The 21,216-nt window shown below is 35.2% G+C and overlaps 1 protein-coding gene across 3 annotated transcripts in view; it reads right to left on the reverse strand.

Annotated features, from left to right (window-relative positions):
* LOC135801403 (acetylcholine receptor subunit alpha-like) overlaps positions 1 to 21,216 on the reverse strand; it is a 55,491-nt gene that overhangs the window by 11,508 nt on the left and 22,767 nt on the right. For all 3 annotated transcript variants that reach the window (XM_065314880.1, XM_065314879.1, XM_065314878.1), the window contains exons 3-4: positions 15,194 to 15,286; positions 5,472 to 5,611 (exon numbers count right to left, since the gene is read on the reverse strand). In XM_065314880.1, coding sequence (XP_065170952.1) covers positions 5,472 to 5,611; positions 15,194 to 15,245 — 192 coding nt within the window. In that variant the 5' untranslated portion in view covers positions 15,246 to 15,286. The remainder of the gene's footprint in view (positions 1 to 5,471; positions 5,612 to 15,193; positions 15,287 to 21,216) is intronic.

Consider the following 21,216-nt stretch of genomic DNA (forward strand, 5'->3'; position numbering starts at 1 on the left):
TACGATGGGCTCAAACACATTCAGTGTGGCAATGTTGCTGCTGGTGAACGCTGGGTGGACTAACTGGTGACTTTAATCTATTTTCACGACTACTCACGAGTGGCGCTATTAGTCAACGTCGAGTGATGCGGACATGTAGAAACGCAAAGATGAAGAGTTTAGATTCGGATGGGGTTTGTTGGGGCGAGGCGAGCAGCTCTGACCCAAATTGAAACAAACATACTGTGATATTGTCCTAGTTGAACTGCTTTTAGTTTCGGATTAAACAAGCCTCAACAAACAGAATAAATGAAAATGTGATTTAATTTTACGAAATTAAATGTAAAATTGTTAAAAGTTTAATGCATACATATTATTTTTAGTAAAATTTTAACGAATAAAGTTAAAATTGACAATTATTTAATTAACTAAGCTTAAAAGTTGCATAATTATAACTTTAACAGATAAAGACAAATAAAAATTATATAAATCTATTTTGATATCACAATCGTTTGTAATACGTAACATTAATTAGGATTAAATCATCATATCAACTTTTAACCCTTATTTTACCCCTTCAAGTTATAATTTGGCTATAAAAAGTACCCTATTTGCTCTTCCATGGTCAAAAATATGTGTATACCTAAATTTATCAAAGTTGCTTCACAGGATTTTGCATGAAAGCTTAACAAACAAACAAATACATTGCACTTATGAGTTTTGTTGAGATTAATATTTAACTTCTCGTAGTAATAGAATAAAATATATTTGCTAGATAGTAAAATGTTTTTTCGTGACTGATTTTTGTTCAAATAATAACTTAAAGTAAAATACAAAGGTCTAAAGTACTGCGCAGCTATTTTATCAACTAAGTCTAATCGAATTTGTAAACTTCCGAGTACATTTCCGACCGTTGACGCAAGAGGAAGAGAGTACAAACATAAAACAAGCAGTTATTGCTTTATTCCACAAACAATGCATCGAAATCTCTGCGCTCGCTAACTTTGTGAGGTTATACGTTATACGTTCAGGTTGAGTTGTTTTTCCTTTTTACGCGAGAAAAACTTACTTCACCGACTGCTCATATATTTTCATCCGAAATGCGGTCGGAAGATTTAAAACTTTTGCCCAAACTTATTACGGCTTTTCGTCAGCGCTGCACATTCAAAATGGCGCAGGCGGTTAGGGGTTATGTGGTTAACTTACCATAATTCCCTAAACGAAAAATCGTGCAGTCTGAATATATTTTAAATGCAAATCATGCTCAGCATATGTTGGAATCATAACTTACATCACCAAGGATCAGTGCATTAATCCCACAGCACTGGTGTGTCTTATCAGCGTATTTAATCAAGTTGCCGATATAGTAATTAGTGGTTCAGGATGTTCTGATGTTCTGGCAGGATGTAGGATATTAGATTGTTTTATGCGTAGGGGATGAAGATTGCTTGCTGCGTCCCAAGACGTCTTAATTACTATTAATACACTTGAAGGAAGATTTGAGAGAAAATAGAAGGTGGAAGATAAAATCAGATTAAGGCTGGATTTTAAGGGTGTGTTTGTTGGTTTTCTATATAATAGAATTATTTTATTGCTAAGAAATCAATCTCGGCAAATCTATATCTATCTAGATATATCTATATTTATCTATATTCACATAAAAAGCAATAAAAAACGAAAATTGATATTTGTTAGTTAGAAAAATAAGTGAAATTCGAGATTGGTTGGACAGATTTGGTTAATTTTGGTTTTGAAATCCAAGAAAAACTCAGAAAGTGAGAAATTTTGGAAAAATAAATGCAAAAAAAATTCCATACAAGCCCTACTTGCTCAACAAGGTACATTCAAACTACATTCGGCGAATGTTTCTTAGAGTTTCTTTTTTATTAGCCAAGAACCGTGGAATCAATTTTGATGATCTATGATTTGCTGGATTTGTCTCCGTTATTAATAATTGAATAAATCTTAATTTATTAAAAATTATGACTTAAAGAGTGTTAAATAAGCGATGGAAATTGGCATTTTGCTAAAAACTACACGGACAAAGTCGTGGGTATGAGCTAGTCTATAATATAAAAATGAATCGCAAAATCTGTTGCTAAGCGCTAAGTTGCTAATCTGTTGTAATTGTCGGAAAACCCTAAAGACATCCCTTTTCTATAGGATAAAAGTATGCATTGAAATTCAATCAGAGTTATAGTTAAATAGTTGATTCCGAGATGGCGCGCTACAGTGCATTTTTAGCAATTCTTAATATAATTAATTTCTTTAAAATAAAATTGCGAATCTTATTGTTACAATTGACGTATACTATGTCCAGAACAAGAGAGTAAAAACGAATTACATTTTAATTAAACACTATCGGGACGAAGTCACGGGCAAAAGCAAGTTAAAAATAAAATTAAGAATTATATTGGTAGATTTGACACATAGATCTTAGACGATGATATGATATAGAAGATGATATATATTATTAATAAAAATGTAATTCATTTTTACTCTCTTGTTCTAGACATACTCGTTGTAAGAGTCAATTCTATCAATAACATTAGCAATTTTAATTTAAAGAAATTAATTATATAAAGTTTTGTCAATAATGCACTTCAGCGCGCCATCTCGAATTCAACTATTTAACTATAACTATGATTGAATCTCAATGTCAAATTTTATTCTATAGAAAAGAGCGAGTTTTGAGGATTTTCCCGGCAATTATTCGAATTTTTCTCGCCTTTTAAACCTTCCCTAGACCTCCACGAATAATTCAAGACCAAGATAAGATAAATCCATTCAGCCGTTCTCGAGTTTTAGCGGGACTAACAAACAGCAATTCATTTATATATATATATATATATATATATATATAGATATAGTTATACTATTATTTATTAAAATATACTTGGACGTAGCCGTGGGTACAAGCTAGTTAATTAATAATTTAAGATTAACTTTTCTATGTTTCTGATTTTTTGCACCCCTCAAGAAAATATGTCATAAATATGTCATATGTAGGGTTTTATTCGCTTGTTTTTCCTTCAGTGGCATTGACATCCTTGTCGATTACAATAATAAAATATATCGACGAAATATATTTTATGACGTTCAGATGTTTTCGCTTTCCGGGGCATTTTCTTCATCCCCCCATCCCTTCGGCCATCTTTCTTTCCGAACTTCGGTGGCGGGTGTCTACGCTTCGGTTTCGCATCTTTTGGCGGTGGTGTTGCGCCGTAAGTTTGCCGCCGTGTCGCGCATATATTTCCGGTGTGCGCGTATCCTTGACACTTTTGGTAATATGCCAAAAAGCGACGAAAATATCGTCCAGCCACATGATACAGGGTAATCAAAACAATACGCAACTAACATTTAACCATAAAGTATAAATATTGTATTGATTTTGCTGTATTAATATATTTGCTTTAATTTATTTAGTGAAAATCTCTGCTTTTACCGATTTTACAACGCGTGTGATGCACAAAAAATCCCAAACGTTTGTTTGAAGTATTTTTCACGCGTGTGCCAGTTGCACCATGGGTAATATACAGTGTGTTTAGGTGTAATTTTAAAAATCATGTATGTTTTCCTACAAGTTTTTTTTTATTTGAGCGAAAGTTTTGCACCGCCTGTGAATGCGTTTGCAGTAAAATTTCAACAACGGCGTAATCATAAATACACAAAGCGTGGAACACGGAAAAGCGGGAAAAAGCGGGCGCAGCACAGCGCAGGTGGTAAAAATTTTCATGCGGACGTGCTTGTCGTGTCGTCCAAGTTTCCATCTCGTACGTCGCGTTTTTTTAGGGCGTGCTTTTGGCAGAAAAACCTTGCAAAATCCTTGAAATTATTATAATAAAGAGCAGGACTTTCGGTAAACAAATTAATCACTCAACTAGGTATTATATTGTCTTATATACAGGATATTGAACAAATTTATTCAATCTCCAAACCGTAAATTATGCGTTCGTTTTTCTTTCAATCTTTTACTATTCTATTTCATATGAAAACTTAGATGATCGCAATCCGAGCGCGCGCATAAAGTTGGAGCGTCGAATGCAGTTTCCGAAACGCGCAAGTATTTTTCATACGGAAGACGCGTGAAACGCGAGAGTTTATCTAAGCAAATCCATATAATGGTACAGCAGACGACGCCGCCGAGGGAAGACTTACACGTTTTACTCGCTTTCCGCGCTTCGACGCTTCGCATACGGATATTAATTTGAGAGAAATCCTTGCCAACATAGAAAATATGTGATATATGTAAATATCACAAACACAACACACGAAAATTCAACGATTTTTTGTGATTCGCATTTTATATTCTCAATTCTTAAGATTTAAATGTGTGATGTTGGTTGCCTACAGCAACATCATAACTCAACCAACATATTTTATCTTTCCATTGTCTTAATACAACAAAGGAAAAACTTCTCGTATTTGTTCAGGTTTTTGTTTTTCTTTCTGTTTGTGATTGCTGGCGTCGCAATAATTAAATTGAAACTTTGTTCGCGCACATTGCCGACATCTTTGTAATGCGATATCAATTACAAAACATTCAAAGAACAAACGGCAACGTGACTCAACTGATGATAAAACGATAATGTCCACGAAAATAAACGATTAGAGATAAATGCGAAACGATGAAAATATTGCCGAATGAAAATTAAGATGAGCGGCGACAGTTAATTATCGCGACTTAATGAAGTTACATTTAATTTCTGATTCAATTATAAATTTTCCTCGACGTCCTTCGACACACTGAGCGTTTGCTGAAAAAGCTTATCAACGTCAATATTTCGTATTCAGATTAATAGCGGCATGAAATTTTTAACTCGCTATAAAAATCTGAAAAAATTGCATCTTAAATACTTTGCGCCGCGTCGGCGGAAAACTTTGCGCAGAGAGAAGCGTTGAAGTTCTGTTTGAGGTTGGAGATGTTGGGGTTGAAGCGAAAGTTGGCAGCGTTTGAAGATGGCGGCAAATTTATGCCTCCCAAACGTCTCCTCGGCGGCACATCGGAGGTGTCGGAGTTTAAACGACCGCCACCCCATCGTGTTGGAAGGGGGCACGCATCGGTGCGGTTAACTAATTGGGTGAAAAAGGTCTCGACTAATTCTACACGCACGCGGCATTAATTATTACAATGTAGGCAACCCAAAATACAGTATGCTGCAGGTTATATACACAACATACTGTATTGTAGCTAATATCTTTTTAGTAGAGAGTAGTTTATTTTGTTTTCTAATAGTCACACCTTTTCTTCATTCGTTGTGGTCAGAAGTTAGCCGGGAACTTCTTACGAGGTCATTTTGTACTATTTGGACTTTTGTACTTTTGCACTTTCATTAGTATCCCAACCGAGACCACTTTCCACCCGTAGTTTATGTTGGAACTGAACCACAATAAAACCTTTTCATTTAGTTCCAGCTGGTTTTTTACACCTTTTTCGCCCTCATACAGGGGCGGATTTAAAGGTACGCCTTCAATAAAATCGAGATACTTACGACATCGATGAGCTGGGAGAGCTTGAGCTTAATCTTAACGGTGAGCGCATCGGATACATTGACCACAGGCCGCACCAGCTTGTTGTAATTCGAGAGCAGGTCATCGTAGAGGCGTTTGGCATCCGGATTACCCGAGCATCCTGCAAACAACACAAAACAAAATCTCATAAGCACTCTGGAGATAATTGTAATTCGGATTGTTGTTATTTTAAGTGTTGTTGTAATTATTTTAATTGTGTGTACTGAAAACCGGAAACCGGAAGTTCTAACATCTGCGTGTTGTGCAAATCTGTTGAAGGGTGTTTAGTAGGGTTGAAATATAACGAAATGCAAACACCGTTTTACTATCTCATCTGGCAAACTATATTTATACAGTGTGTTCTGATCCTGATTACGTGTTTGATAACATTGAACAAAATATTTTTAATTTGTTCAATATACTTGTTTTCGTAATGTGGGTAATTATTTTTGTGTGTTTTGTTTGTTTTCGTTTTGGTGCATTTCGTTAATTAAAATTATGTTTTGCATCGCTTGAAAATATTATAATCATCATTGCGCATAATATTATGATACAACTTTAATTGAGAACAATTTAATTATCAAAATATAAATAATTAAACATTAAAATAGTGTGTTGGTCATAACTCAAATGAAATTGTTAAATAGGATCCAGTTATAGACATTTTGAGTTGATAAACATCATAACCTCAATTTATATTTGTTTATAAAACATATTTATTTATTTATTGTGTTTTTAAATTTGGTTTTCACAATATAGCATTAAAATAATATTTTAGTAAACCTTTTTGCTGCTTAGTGCCAATCCACTTAAGTCAAGTTATACTCTGGTTTGAATTAAATGGGAAGTTACATCTTGAATAATATAGATTGTAATCGAAAGTGACTAATATCAAAGGTTTGTTTGTCAACGTAATCTAATTTCATCCTTACTTAGATTGATCTGTTCCGTATGGTAAACTGAAACTAGCTTTGACATTAAACTAACCTCGAAATACACTTATAACATCTAACCCATCCTTCTATGTAACCAAACATGTCAAAATTACAACAGTCTTATTTCATTCTAGCTGTTGCTGTAATTCGTTTATACTCTCTTGTTCAAGAGATAGTACCTATGTGTCAATTCTATTAATAAGATTCGCAATTTTATTTTAAAGAAATTAATTATATAAAGTTTTGTCAATAATGCACTTCAGCGCGCCATCTCGGATTCAATTATTTACCTATAACTACGATTGAATCTCAATTCCATCTTTTATTCTCTAGAAAAGGGCTGTCTTTAGAGTCTTCCCGGCAATTATTCGAATTTCTCGCCGTAAAGACCATCCTTGTACTTTAACGAATGTTTAAAAAAAAAGAAATGGTCAAATTGGTCCAGACGTTGTGGAGTTATGCGCTTACCAACAGATTTTGCACTAATCTATATTTTTTTGCCAGGAATGTGTCCATTCAATCAATAAGATTTGCAATTTTATTTTAAATAAATAAAAAATGTTAACAACATTTTAGCTTCATGTCGGATTTAATTATTTAGGTACAACTATGATTGAATTTCTATACAAATTTTCATCCTTTAATTAATACATTTATAGGTATATTTTTTCAGTTTTTAATAGTTATTCCACTATTTTGTACGAAGACGAATTCAACAAATCATAGATTAGGAAAATCTGTCCAGTCGTTCTGAAGTTATAAATGCTGTAACTAACGCAATTTTATTTAGTACTAGCTGTTGCCCGCGACTTCGTTCCGGCAGTGTTTAATAAAAATGTAATTCGTTTTTACTCTCTTGTTCTAGACATACTCGTAGTAAGAGTCAATTCTATCAATAAGATTAGCAATTTTAATTTAAAGAAATTAATTATATAAAGTTTTGTCAATAATGCACTTCAGCGCGCCATCTCGAATTCAACTATTTAACTATAACTATGATTGAATCTCAATGTCAAATTTTATTCTATAGAAAAGAGCTGTTTTGAGGATTTTCCCGGCAATTATTCGAATTTTTCTCACCTTTGAAACCTTCCTTAGACCTCCACGAATAATTCAAGACCAAGATAAGATAAATCCGTTCAGCCGTTCTCGAGTTTTAGCGAGACTAACGAACAGCAATTGATTTATATATATATATATATAGATATATAGATTTGTCTTTTCCTTTTCCTTTTATAATTTAGATCTATCAAACAATTTAATATCAAATTATGATTTCATTTCCACATACCATAGTCAATCGACATCCAAATTCCATCCACAGTAATATCATTATGCGAGCTGGAAGTCCTATAAATTGTTTGCCATAACTCTAATAATCTGCGAGGCTAGAGTTTTAATATTGCCCTATACACATACCTAGAATAATGGCAGATGCACATTGCACATATGCGCATACTATTAGTTAAGGATCACTTGGTTCACTCAGTGTGCATGTGAGCGAGTGCACATTTGAGGTGGTGCTGGTGGAGACCAGCACCGCACTTCAGGAAACATGCCGAGTGGTGTGATATTCATCCGCTTCCGCTTGAACTGCATTCGAACATTCCGCACGAGGCCACAATGATTTTATTAGAGGTCGCGTTGCAACCGTGATGATCCTGATCCTGCTCTCTAAGAGGTCGCAGCTAACCTACATTCTTGGCCTTTCAACCTCATCATCATCAAATTTAACTTGTGCTTGTTTTATTAGTTAGGTATGCATAGTATTTGGGTTGCCTACTTAGCATCAGAAATTTCATTCGAGTGCTGAACATTATCAATATAATTTCTGGTGGGCAATATGCTTGAGAAAATATTTATACAACTGAAAACAGGTTATATTAAAATGTACTCTGTTTGATGTTTTGGATGCACGGTGAAATCGTGCGATCAGCTGGAATATTCTGGCAAAAATCCTTGTATACAATTTTTTTAAATATCAGGAATCTTATATTGCATAAAATGTTACGCGTATTTTTATTGCTTTCAAGTAATTATAGTGATACTTTCAGTAAGTATGTAGTCGTTCGTAAAAAGCACATTTTCCATAGGGACGAGCGTGTGAACTGTGAACATTGCGCATCTGGCTGCAATTGAGCCACAGACGTAGCTACTGACAGGCTCGAACATGGAAAAAGTAAGTGACAAATCGCATATTTCTTGCGGCGTATCAAATAACCGTCAGATGCACTTAGTAAGTTCTCACAGCAGCCACCAGATAAGACACTTTCAACTCGTCTGACACATAACAGAATAACATGCTTGTATTATACCAAAATCACCGGAACATGAAAGGTACAAGTGTTAAGAAGTTGCATGAAAGGAGCATTAAAAAGTTTCCAAAAACTTTTTTACACGTAAAAAATGTATTTACATATTTCTAAATTTAATTCTATATAAAAAATATTTTTTTGGTATTTTTTATTGATTTTACGTTAGAAATTAATCTAGCAAAGATGAAAAACAAAAAGCAACATCCTCGCATCAGAAGTAATTTGGGTGGTTAACTGCACGTGGTATATATCTGTGGCATCGTGGCATCAACATCATCGCAGATTGTTAATGATCGCGGCAAAGTTGCGGCCGACTGTTAATAGATCACCATTTCGGGTGTTGTGGTAAATGCGCACTCACCCCTCGCACGCATTTTAGCAGCCGCACACAATTTGTATGATGGCCGCGAGCAACAAAGGGTGCGGGTCATTAAAGCGCGCCTAATGTGTGTTTGCAGGTTCACGCAGCGTTTCACATACCAATTTGGGCAATTTTTGTGAAATCCGATTAACACCGGCGTTAAAAATCGAATTTTAAAGGTGGCAGCGCTGGAAAACCGAATGTGAAATTATTTTGTTGATTTCTGCACCGGTAGATGGCGCCATTAACAGTCAAGTAACAAATTATTGTTTAATTGGATATTATATCAATCCTCCAAAATGTCAAGACTAATACTAATGCTAATTCATTATTGATGATCTCCGAATGTGTCCATAGAGTGATATCGAATCCTCATCAAATAGTCGCATGCGATATTAATTCGTAGATCAATCAATTTGCATAACTTTGCAATAGGTATCACCTCATCACCAATCACAGACATATTATGAATTAATTTCAGTATAAACAAGTTTAATTAACTGTGTAGGCACCTGGTATTTAGTCATTCAGTCATTTTGTCAGTGTATCATCAATAAACTGGTTAAGCAGACGGGATTAGGCGCGGATTTGCACACATTGACAGCCTGCGCAAAAAATACGTTTAAGTATCATTAATTTGGATAATTTTTTCACGCCACTATCGACGCGGCAATTTGCCAGGGGCGATCGATGGCGTTTTATATGCGAGGAAATTTTTGCGTTGCCTGCCGCCGCCATTCATCAATGCGCATGCAAATATTTTTCGGCGGCGCTAAGGCTGATAACGATCATAAATCCACGTTGACATTTTGCCGGTGATAAATGTTTTTTTTTCTTGTAAAATTAAATTATTAAATTTATGCAGAGAAACTGATTAACTTATGTTAGGTTATCTTAATGTTGATATAACCTCACTTGTAATCTACAGTGTAGGGTAGACTGGGTACGGTAGTACCAGGGGGGCGGTAGTACCAAAGCAAATATCTCGTGAACAGTTGAGCACAGCCCTATGCGTTCAAGGAGTGATAGTAGCCGCATACAAGTTGAAGTATGTAAGTTGTAAGTTGAGTCACACAAAGCCAGTTACACGCGTGTAGGACGTGTTTTTGATTTTTTGAGATCAAAAGTAAATATTTGATGATGAATTGTTTTTAGTTTTTAAATCTTGTCTTGCGTGTTATATTATACGTGTGTGTTTATTGAAAATAAATGGTTTTTGAAGAATAAAGGTATGTTAATCAAATTCTTGTATCTCTATTATTTTTTTTATTATTAAATATAATTTGGAAAATGTCCACATGGGGACGGTTGTACCAAATAATATGGGGACAGTTGTACCGGTATAAACGACCCCATGCCTAGTATTATTTTAAAGTAAAATTTCTTTTTCTTTCTAAACGTAAAACGTTTGCTTTATATTAGATGCCACGAGTACGTATTCGCAAAACAGGAAAAGGCCAACATGATGATAGCGCTTATATCAATGCCTATGAGTGTATATTGAGTGTAAGAACTGGGCTCATGAGCAATGCACTGACGGAGAACCCAGCTACGTATGCAATAATTGTGATTCCAACTAATTTTATTGTTGCACACATAGCAGGACATTTAAGTATAATTTTAAAAGTGTTTTCTTTATTGTAATAAATACGTTTATTGTAATAAATAAGTTTTATTTCTGTATGGTACAATCGACCCCACCCCCTGGTACAACCGTCCTGAGGTCTGAGGTCGGTTGTACCATTTCTCGCCCACAACAAAATTTAGATTTATGAAGGTACTTGTAACCTTGAGGGATTAAAAATATGGGCAAAACGTAGCCAGATGATTAGGCATTAAACTATGACAAGTACCATTGGGCTAAGTAAAATCCTATTAAGCCTACAGGCAAAAATCTAAAAAATGGTACAACCGTACCCAGTCTACCCTACGTATAATGTAATTTGCAACAATGCATTTAGACATTATAATCGTATCAACTTGTCTTGAATCTGCTGTTTTGGTTTGTGCACGACTGCTACGGAGTTGCATCTAACATCGGCTTTTGGTTTCCGGCTTCCGGGTTTTGATTGAGTTTGAAGTTATGCATCGCGGCCCATGCATAAATCCACAGAGTATTTATTTATGAAAAAAAATTCTATAGTGATATTATAAACGTAAATATGAAATTGTTTATTTATATGATATTTTCAACCAAGTTAAAAACTTTATTGGTAAAATACAAATTGCATCAGGTCAAATAAAGAATGAAAATATGTAATATGATGCTTCAATCATAGTTACAGTTATTCAATTCAAACCTAGATGACGCTACTTCTAGTTTTTTTTTTAAATTAAAACCGAGAATTTTATTGACGAATTCGGCAAATTTTAGTCCAAAAAACAAAGTATTTAGTAATTAATATTAATTTTGATTAATCTGTGTTATAGTTCTTGTCCAGGTATTTAGATGGCGTTAATAGTAATTTGGTAATTATACAACAAAATTGAAGATTTAGATAATTTAGGGGAGACTGGGTACGGTTGTGCCAGGGTACGGTAGTGACAGTCGTCATAATAACAAAACTATACGTCATACGGGGGAGGGTGCAAGAGGATAAAGAAGCGGCTTGCAAGTTTGAACGCTTTCTCTGGTATTGGTCAGTTATTGCGCGACGTTAACATAACTAGGAGCCCACATTGCTTTTTGACAGTCAAAAGTAAATATTTTTGTACGGTTTCTTTTAATAATTATTGTTGTTTGTATACAGATAGATTACCTCTTTTTGTTGCTTGTTTTAAATTGAACATTTGTAGTTATTTATAAGCATTTACTTTTTACGTAGATTATTTGACAAAGCCATGGCGAATTTTTGTTTTCGAAAAAGAGGTTCGGGTACGGTTGTGACAAATTTTGTGGGTACGGTTGTGACATTACTATCGTCGTTATTTTTTGCTTCTAAATGCTTTTTTGCAGTCAATGCCTTAGGTAACGCAATTCCTCCTTTTTTTGTATTCCCGTGAGTACGTTATCATGATCATTTTGTTAGAGATGGACCGGTGTGATCAATTGGAACTGTAAATCCTTCAGGTTGGATGCAAGATGCCTCATTCTTAACATTTCTCGAACATTTTAAGAAATTCTTCTGTAACACATCAAGTTTTTCTATTGCTGGATAATCATTCCTCTCACATTCATATTAATGCACTAGATTTTTGCCAAGAGAATGGCCATTTTAGTGTATGTTTTTGCATGTCACAACCGCACCCAACCACTGTCACAACCGTCCTTGGTGTGTGGCCGGTTGTGACAATTTGACTTTTTTTTTGAAATTTATCTTATTAGTTATACGTCGTATTTAGGGCCAACATTTTAGCATTCTTGTATAGATAAATGTACAAATTACCATAAAAGTTACTTTTCTTCGATCTAACTGGTAAATTAACAAAACTATTGGTAATCAAACACAAATTGTCACAACCGTACCCAGTCTCCCCTACTGTTAATAAATTAATTTAAAAAATAGTATAATTAATAATGTAGCTATATTGAACATTCTCAACTGTAAAACAACATCGTTGACAATGATTACAAAAAAATCACTCCATCTACTTTGTCTCTGCTGAAATTTGTCGTTTTGTAATTTCCCAGATTCGATTTCAAACTTCCGCTCTCAACGAGCTTTTTCCTTGACGTATTTTTTTTTGTTTCATTTTTTGCTCGCCTGTGTTAATCAACCGTTTAATTTGATACTCGCGCAGCAGGACGATTTATTCGGACGCCGGTAACGACACTTGAATTTCAACAGCACGGCTGGTTCCAGCTGGTTACGACTGTCGAACGTTACAGCCAGAACAAGCATGCTATTGCATTCAATAGGCGGAAAACGCTGCGCCCGATGAGATGAGCCTGCGGAGCGCAAGAGGAGGGGTTCGTTTTAAACCGGATGGCGAGTAATTAAAATCGTGGGCGGGCAATGCGCGGAATATAAATGTATTGCTTGTTTGATCGAACTCGATTGGCAAACGCTTTCAGATTTCTGATTTTCTTTGCGCAATCGATGGCTAACCATTCGAGCGGAAAACGTGTGCAGGCGGAAAATTTATTACTACACTTTCTTAAAACTTGTGCAAGAATTTTTAAAGTTAACGACTTATAGAAGAAACATATTGCTGGGCCATGATGTAGTTAAGTGGTAAGAACTTTTAGGAGTTCAACCTTTAGTATCGACGTATTGGTTTGCACCTACGCGACCAAGTTTCCGGCGACATGATGATAAGACCTTGGTGCGCTGCACTAATGAAGACGGGAAGACAGCGCGCACTAAAACCACCCTTAAAATGCTCCTGGAGGGTTGGTATACCAAGATGTCGGCCATCTCGGAAGTACCCTGCTGATACGACGAGATTATTACACATCCTGCATTAACCGTCGGCCATTACCTGCCGGAAAAGTTTCCTTAGCGTATAATCACATACAGAGTGTTCTAGGGTATATCCAATAACAAAATATTCAATTTCTTTGATCGGCGAGTAGAAATGTTTTATTTATTTGGAAGCGAAGGATAAACGGATGAGCGGGTTTGCCAAAGGTGCAAGGCCGGAAATTTAAGATACCGCCGTTTCAATCTTTCGACTTATCAAATTTCCCAGCCGGATCCGATATTGGTTGAGAGTGCGACCGGCTGAAAGAAAATGGAATAAACTAAAAGGCATTGAGTGAAAAATCTGTTTCCAACTAAATTTGATTTTTTTGCAGCTCATTTTCTATTAGAAAGATTTTTTAAATAAAATTTGTGTATAGCTTTGTTTCTTCGTTATTATGGAAATGTTACAATAGACACATAATACTTTTATGAAATTTTTATTCGTGTATACCTACGTGGAAAAAGCCCCGAGCGTGTTTCCTGTTCCCGGCCATATTTCCACCGTTTTCCGCATTGTCTCTGCGTGGAATAACGTATAAAAACATAAATATTCCTGATGCATTTTCATACAAGTTTATTATTCATCCGGCGTTACGAATTGACTGCGCTTATTTTTCACGAGTATGTGTGCGCATAGCGCATTTTTTCTTATGGCTGCCATCATCGTTCGGAATATGCAGGTAATCGGAGCAAGCACCGAACGGGAACAAATATTAAATACTCTTTATGAGTTTTACGGTTATGATTTGCGGTTTTATTTGTGTTTAATTATTGATTTGATAGCAAAACAAATAAAATTTATAACAGTTTTAGATTTTTTTATGACCAGGTTGAATTTTTTCCGTTTTACATACATTATACATATATTATTGGATTTTAATAAATAATAGCGGAACTATTTACTTCTTTGTTGCTCAATTTTAATTTTAAAAAATGGGAAATGTCAATATTGCACGTTTGAGCCAATTAAATGAATTAAATTTTAATCTCAACCTTTATTCCTTATTATACTCAGTAAGTTTTAACTAAAAGTAATCTATTTGCTTTTCCATGCTCAAAAATATCTCTATACAAAAATTTATCAAAATTGATTCAGTGGTTTTAGCGTGAAAGCGTCACAAATAAACAAACAAACTCACATTTGCATTTATGAGGTTTTTTTTGATTTTTACTCCTCCGGCACAATTTTAAACTTAAAATTACAAAATAATGACATAAAAAATACTGAAAAAACTTGCATTGTAAGCTATTAATTTTAATTTTTCTCAGATATATTAAACTTCCACAAATGTCATTAATTTTCTGCGGGCTTGCACTTTGGACATTCTTGACAAGACCAGCTTGATGCATTTCCTAACGCCCAACACACGATAACGTGAGATAACGCAATGAAATTATAACAATGTGCATCATCACCCAACTTCCAACCGACAGGCAGCTCTAGCCATCAACGTGTCTTAAGATACGTCATCCGGTTGACGGCAAATGAGATCAGCGTTTATGGCAAATAATTTCAGATAACAGATATCAGTTAATAGCTACGATTTTAGGTTAGGAAAGTATTAAACACGATGTCAAAATCAATATCAATATCACCGACTGCAACAACGCAAATATGAACTAAATTTGAACGCAGGTACCTAATTTTTAAATTCCTACTTGTCTTAATTAATGATAAGTACATACCTGATATGAGCACTAGGACAATCCACATGATACCAACGAGGCTCTTCATCATGTCATTGCGGCGTCATCTCCACATGTTTGCTCGTCAATTATCTGCAAAAGTACACAGGAACACAATTAATTACATCCGTAATATATAGGCAACCAAATATTCACATAATATAATATGGCGTGTTCTTGAACATTATTTTTGTTCGCCATCGATTGTGAAGAAAACGTTTACACATGTGGGGGGTTGCTAAGAGACACACTTGCGTTTTCCGCATTTATCCCTGACTTTCATCCCCGAATGTAGACTGGTTGAAAATCGTTTGCGCGCTGGAGCGCAACCACTCAGCGAGCTCAATGTGGTAATGTGGCAATCGTGCGAGTGCGATGTCGACGACGAGGATGAGTTTCATAAGTAACTTAACACATTAATCTCTCTATGGTGATCTTCTCTGTGTGGGTGAGTGCTAGTTTACTGACTTTCAATTGTCTCAACGACTTTTCACTCTCGGCGTTTTAATATTGATGGACTAATTAGAGCAGGCAAACACAATGGAAACGGTTCAATATTTATGATTGAGGTTATGTACGTGTTGAGGTATATATTGTTTGTTTCCATGCAAGAAACACACTCAAACATTTTGTGTCCGATTGTGTTATTATGGCAGACGATAAATCACTAAGCGATTTTTTATGCGCGTCCAACAATAATTTATCGACTAATTGATGGCAAGCCAACGGTCGATACGGACAGCACAAAACATCTTTCAGATGAACAATCAATCAAAACAAAAAATTCAAAAGAATATAAATTACATATATTGAAATTCAATGCTGGTTTTATACTGCCATCTATGTGTTCTCATATTAAATTTGATTTAAAACATTTTTCTATATTTTTCAATAGTTTAAACACCCTGTGTGTGATTCCCTGAAACCTTTCGGGATTAATGTGTTTTTGACGTACAAATCGCCGACGGATTTTAATGTGGCGGCGATTTATTGATTATCCGTTTAGATTCCTGTCGAAAATTGTCGAATGGCTGCCAAAAAAGCGTGAAAACATTAACCAACCAACATTTCGCGCTTTTTATCAATTAAATCATACACATAAATCAATAGCTTTAAATCACGCTAGGCAACCAAGCATACAGATAGGACAAAGCAGCAAAGCAAATGTTTTTCGCGTTCGTTTTTTGTTCAATGTTTGTTTTTGCGCAGTGTTCTGCCGAACGTTCGCACGAATAGTATGTGTCTGCTATAATAGTGTATCTTCGTGTCCACTTATCGTTCGATCCATTATATTGCGAGCGTGGTGCTCGCCTCATCAATTAAAGACGTCGCAAAGTGCGCGTCGACAGGCGAGCGCACCTCCGACGTTTTTATCGTAATTACCAAGAAAGTAAACATGCTACGTGTAGCGCATACACTATAGGTACTAAATTTTATATGTCAGTTTCAGACAGTTTATTGTTGAAGAATAGTTTAGTTTTATTCCATGACTTTTTAAAGAAAACGTATGAATTAAAAAAAGGGGTTTTAGAAAAGTCGCTGCAAGTTTTAACAAAAGTTTTAACTAAAAGTTAGTTTTTTAAACACTCTTTTTTAATTAATTCGGATTTATAAAAATTAACTGTTGGGGTAGCAGAAAAACTATTAAAATAGAAAAAATTATGATATTAATGACATGTAATCTATGATATAAAAATGTATCACAGAATCTGTTGGTAAGCGCATAACTCAACAACGCCTTCACCAATTTGGTCAATTCTTTTTTTAAATGTTCGTTAAAGTCCAGAGATGGTTTTTACAGCGAAAAAAATTCGAATAATTGCCGGGGAAAATCATAAAGACAGCCCTCTTCTATAGGATAAAAGTTGGCATTGAGATTCATTCATAGTTATAGTTAAATACATAGTTAAACTGAGATGTCGTACTGAAGTGCATTATTAAGAGAGAGTAAAATGGCTTAAACTCTTTTAAAAACCCTTTTTTTAATTAATACTGATTTATAAAAATTAACTGTTGGGGTAGCAGAATTACTATTAAAATATAAAAAATATGATTTAAATGACATGTAATAAGAGATGAAAATAATTGAATCCGAAATAACGCTAAAGTACTTTTAAGTATTTTTTTTATTCTCATTTTTTTTTTTAAATAAAATTGCAAATTTGATTGCACCTACCTACTAAACCTTGAAGAGAATAATTACATATTAACTTAAGAGTACATGAGCAATGTTGCAGACCAAAAGCTAGTTTATAATTTAAAAACTTAAATGATGACATTTTATGTTATATTGTATTTCAGATCTTGATATTTTTAATGACACCATTTTAAGATTCATGTTTTTCTTGTAAACTATGTTCCTATGTGAACATGAAAATACAAGTTAAATTCGCAAAAGGAATTGAAAGCAATAACGACGCGCAATGAAAGTAGGCGCACATTGTTTGGAGCAGTTCCACTGCCATCTTTCATCCCCCCTCGCATCCTTTTTCCTTCCTTGTCGACGCCAAGGTATGTGTGTTGTGTATGTTGTATAACAAAATTTAATAAAGGACGCGCAGGCACTAATGGGGCCTTCGCTGCCACTTTATCCCCACACCACAAATGCGCGGAGGGTGGATGGCAGCCCCCTCGCTACAGAGCACGCACATAATTTATTTATCAAAGTAAATTACGAGCGACGCAGACACACTCATTAACCCCACTTATGCGCGCGCGGTCTAATGAAAAATTATTGTTATTCTAATGCGCGATGTCACCGAAGGGGGTTGTTGTAGTTTAAAGTGCCATTTGTCTTCTCAAGAATTGCACTAATAGTTTTATGAAGGGTTCAATTCATAAACAATTATTAAAGTTTAAAAGTACATTTTGTATTCTTATAGGCAACTCAATGCACACCATTAATATTGCTGAGTTGAAAGTTGAGAGTTTGGAAAGTAAAAAGTTTGATTTACGATTGAGAAACTTTTTAAAAACTAATTGTCAAATTTAATATGGGGAGCCAAATATGCTATTTGTGTGGAGTCCCCGATTTGTTCCGCTTTCCGATCGCTTTTCATCTTTCATTCTTCTTGTGCGCATCTCGGGATGAAATTTACATTTCTGCATTAATGTCGGCAGCGTATCTCGAAATATATTCGATACATTCGTGCCAAATGAGTTCCGCGAAAGCATCACGTGTCATTCTCAAACATTAAAGTTCGAAAAGTCAGCTCAGCGAGGATAATGAAAACAAATAAATCAATGCGGATTCAAGCGGAGTAAAAGTGGCTAAAACCCAGTGAATAATATTGGGTGTTAGTGTCATGTGGGTTCGAACACGTTGACGGAAATCAGGGAAGTGAAACTTATTCGACGTGTGAATGACTTTCGGTTGTTAGAGAAATCAAATCATTTGCACAGCTATTTTATGTAAGAAATTAATAGTTGTTATAAAATGAGAATTTTTGAGGTAAGCACGAGTTAAAATTAAGCTAAAATAATTATTTATATATCAAACAAAGTTGTGTTAGTTAAAACATTTTTAACTCAAGAACGACTCAACAGATTTTGATGATTTATGATTCGTTGGATTTGTCTTAATCTCAAATAACAGAATAACTATTGAAATGTTAAAAATAATGAAGTAAAGAATGTTAAATAAGTGATGAAAATTAATATAGAGATTCTATCATAGTTATAACTAAATAATTGAATCATAGATGGCGCTCAAATGCATTATTAGCATTTCACAATACTTTAAAATTAAATTACGAATTTAATTTATGAAATTGATATAAACTAAGTCCAAGAAAATAAAGATTAAAGACAAACTGATAATCTAAAGATGAATTAAATTATTACCAGAAACTACGAACGAAGTCGCAGGCAAAAGCTTGTTTATATATAAATCCACTTGAAACATTGACGTTATGTTCACGCATGGTAAAATAATAAATGCAGTCAATGCTCGCGATGCAACGCGACGATAAACGTCGTCGAGCGCACGAATATTGATAATTCGCTTGCCATGGCAAGCCGCCCCCGGCGCCGGCGATCGTTATGAATTCACTCGGCGCGCACGCACATAGCAAATGATCGCCCGATCACGATCGCACTATTAAACATCGTAAAATTTATAAACTAAATGCACTCGTTTATTACAACGAGTAGCATAAATTATAGGCAACCCAATTTACATCCAATAACAAACTGCATATCTACAATATTAAATTTCTTTAAACTGTGCGGGGAAAAAATGTTATCATTGAGTATGCAAGGAAGAAAAACTAATTTATCGCTTGACTAAATTACGCAACGTGAGCGGCTTGGTGATATGCTCGGGCATCGTTAGCGATCATAAAATCTTCGTCTTCTGTCGCTTTCAGTCTACTTGAATCCCTGGAACGGTTTTTTTTTATTCCTCAACCCGGACAGATGCATTTGTCTTACTTTGTAATTTGCTGATATGCTTCGCCAAGTACGGAAGCACAGTCCTAGAAGACAATCGATGGGAGAAAGTTGGCTCACTCAGAATCATGTGCGAACATGAAAGTGAAGAAAATGAGTTTGGAGCGAAAATCTTGTCAGCGTGCCAATTGAAATAACGATTTGATTGCTTCTCGAAAACATGTCATTGTAGTAGTGAGTTCTAATTAGATTCATTACACTTTTTATGATTTCTATCAATATAGGCAACCCAAATAACCATCTAACTATTTGGGTTGCCTATTATTAAAATATCCTTACTAATATTATAAATGGGAAAGTCCTGATGTTTGTTACACTTTCACGCAAAAACTACTTAACAGATCATCATGAAAATTTGTCACACAAATTCTTAGTGGTCCCCGAAAGGTTATAGGCTACTTTTTATTTAATAAAAAAATTATTTTTAAATAAAATAAAGAAATTGTTTAGTCCATAATACCTCTGCATCTGGCTATTTGACTACTTTAACGCCATCTAGCATTCCAGCAATGAAGCTCAAACCTAAGTACTATAGTACCATCACACTGTATTATCACACTGTATTACCGACAGCTACGTCAACATCAAATCCAATTGACTACACTATGGAGACTGTACACTATACTTCCATAGACTATACTTTCAGCCATTTTAAACTTCCCGCCATTCTACTTCATTGTTACTTCTTCTGTGACTACAGACGCGTACGGAAGTCACTTCATTAATTTCTAATATTTATTTGATGGATTCAACGCGAGCGAAGCCGCGGGATAAAGCTAGTAACTTAATATTTGCCCCCAAAGATTAAAAACTGCTTGTGTGTTATTTATTTTATTTTAAGTTGAAGTTTAAAACATTTTATAATAATTTATACAGAGTGTAAACCCTAGAGAGGTAATGTTTTATAATTTATTTATATATGTTCTTTTCGTGTGTGTTTACCTATCAGGTGGTTGTTTCGGTTGCTGTTGCTGCTTGGTCAATTTGCACCTGACGTGATTTATCGCTAAGATTTGCACTGGGCGCAAGTCCAACACTGTTCCGCGAGGTCATTTATCACACGGAAGACTTGCGGTCACACCGCACAGTATGCACATTTGCTTTACAGCGTGCCAATATACACAGTGTCCATTCAACTAACTCCAAACGACCAGTGCTTGAATAAATAGTCACTGTTCGTGGTTTAACCAATTGCATCAGTAGGTTCGATGCACATATGTTCCAGACCATATAACAAAATGTATGAGAATGCATCTATGCAGGATGTGAGTGAGTGTCCCACATAAGAATAACGATGAGGTGTATGGGTGGGTGGGCAGGAGGGGTTTAGTGTGTGAATGGCGAAAGAGAAAAGAGTTTTCGTTTGCCTTTAACTTATAACTGGGTCAACCTGCTCTCGTGCTCCTCAGCTTCGGCCCCTCGTGGAGCAACTCTAAACGAAGCTCGATGCTTGGGAAGTTGCGATGGAAGGCTTGAAACAACGAGACGCTTAGCGGAGGGCGACGACAGAGATAACCCACAACTGGTGCAAGGTCGACCGTCGCTTACACGCAAGTGCCGGGATGCTCCAGGAC

The sequence above is a fragment of the Atheta coriaria genome, unplaced genomic scaffold (assembly GCF_025399875.1).
Source record: "Atheta coriaria isolate IRGN ID8LTWV9N9 unplaced genomic scaffold, Caltech_Dcor_3.1 hic_scaffold_10_pilon, whole genome shotgun sequence".
Classification (NCBI taxonomy): domain Eukaryota; kingdom Metazoa; phylum Arthropoda; class Insecta; order Coleoptera; family Staphylinidae; genus Dalotia; species Dalotia coriaria.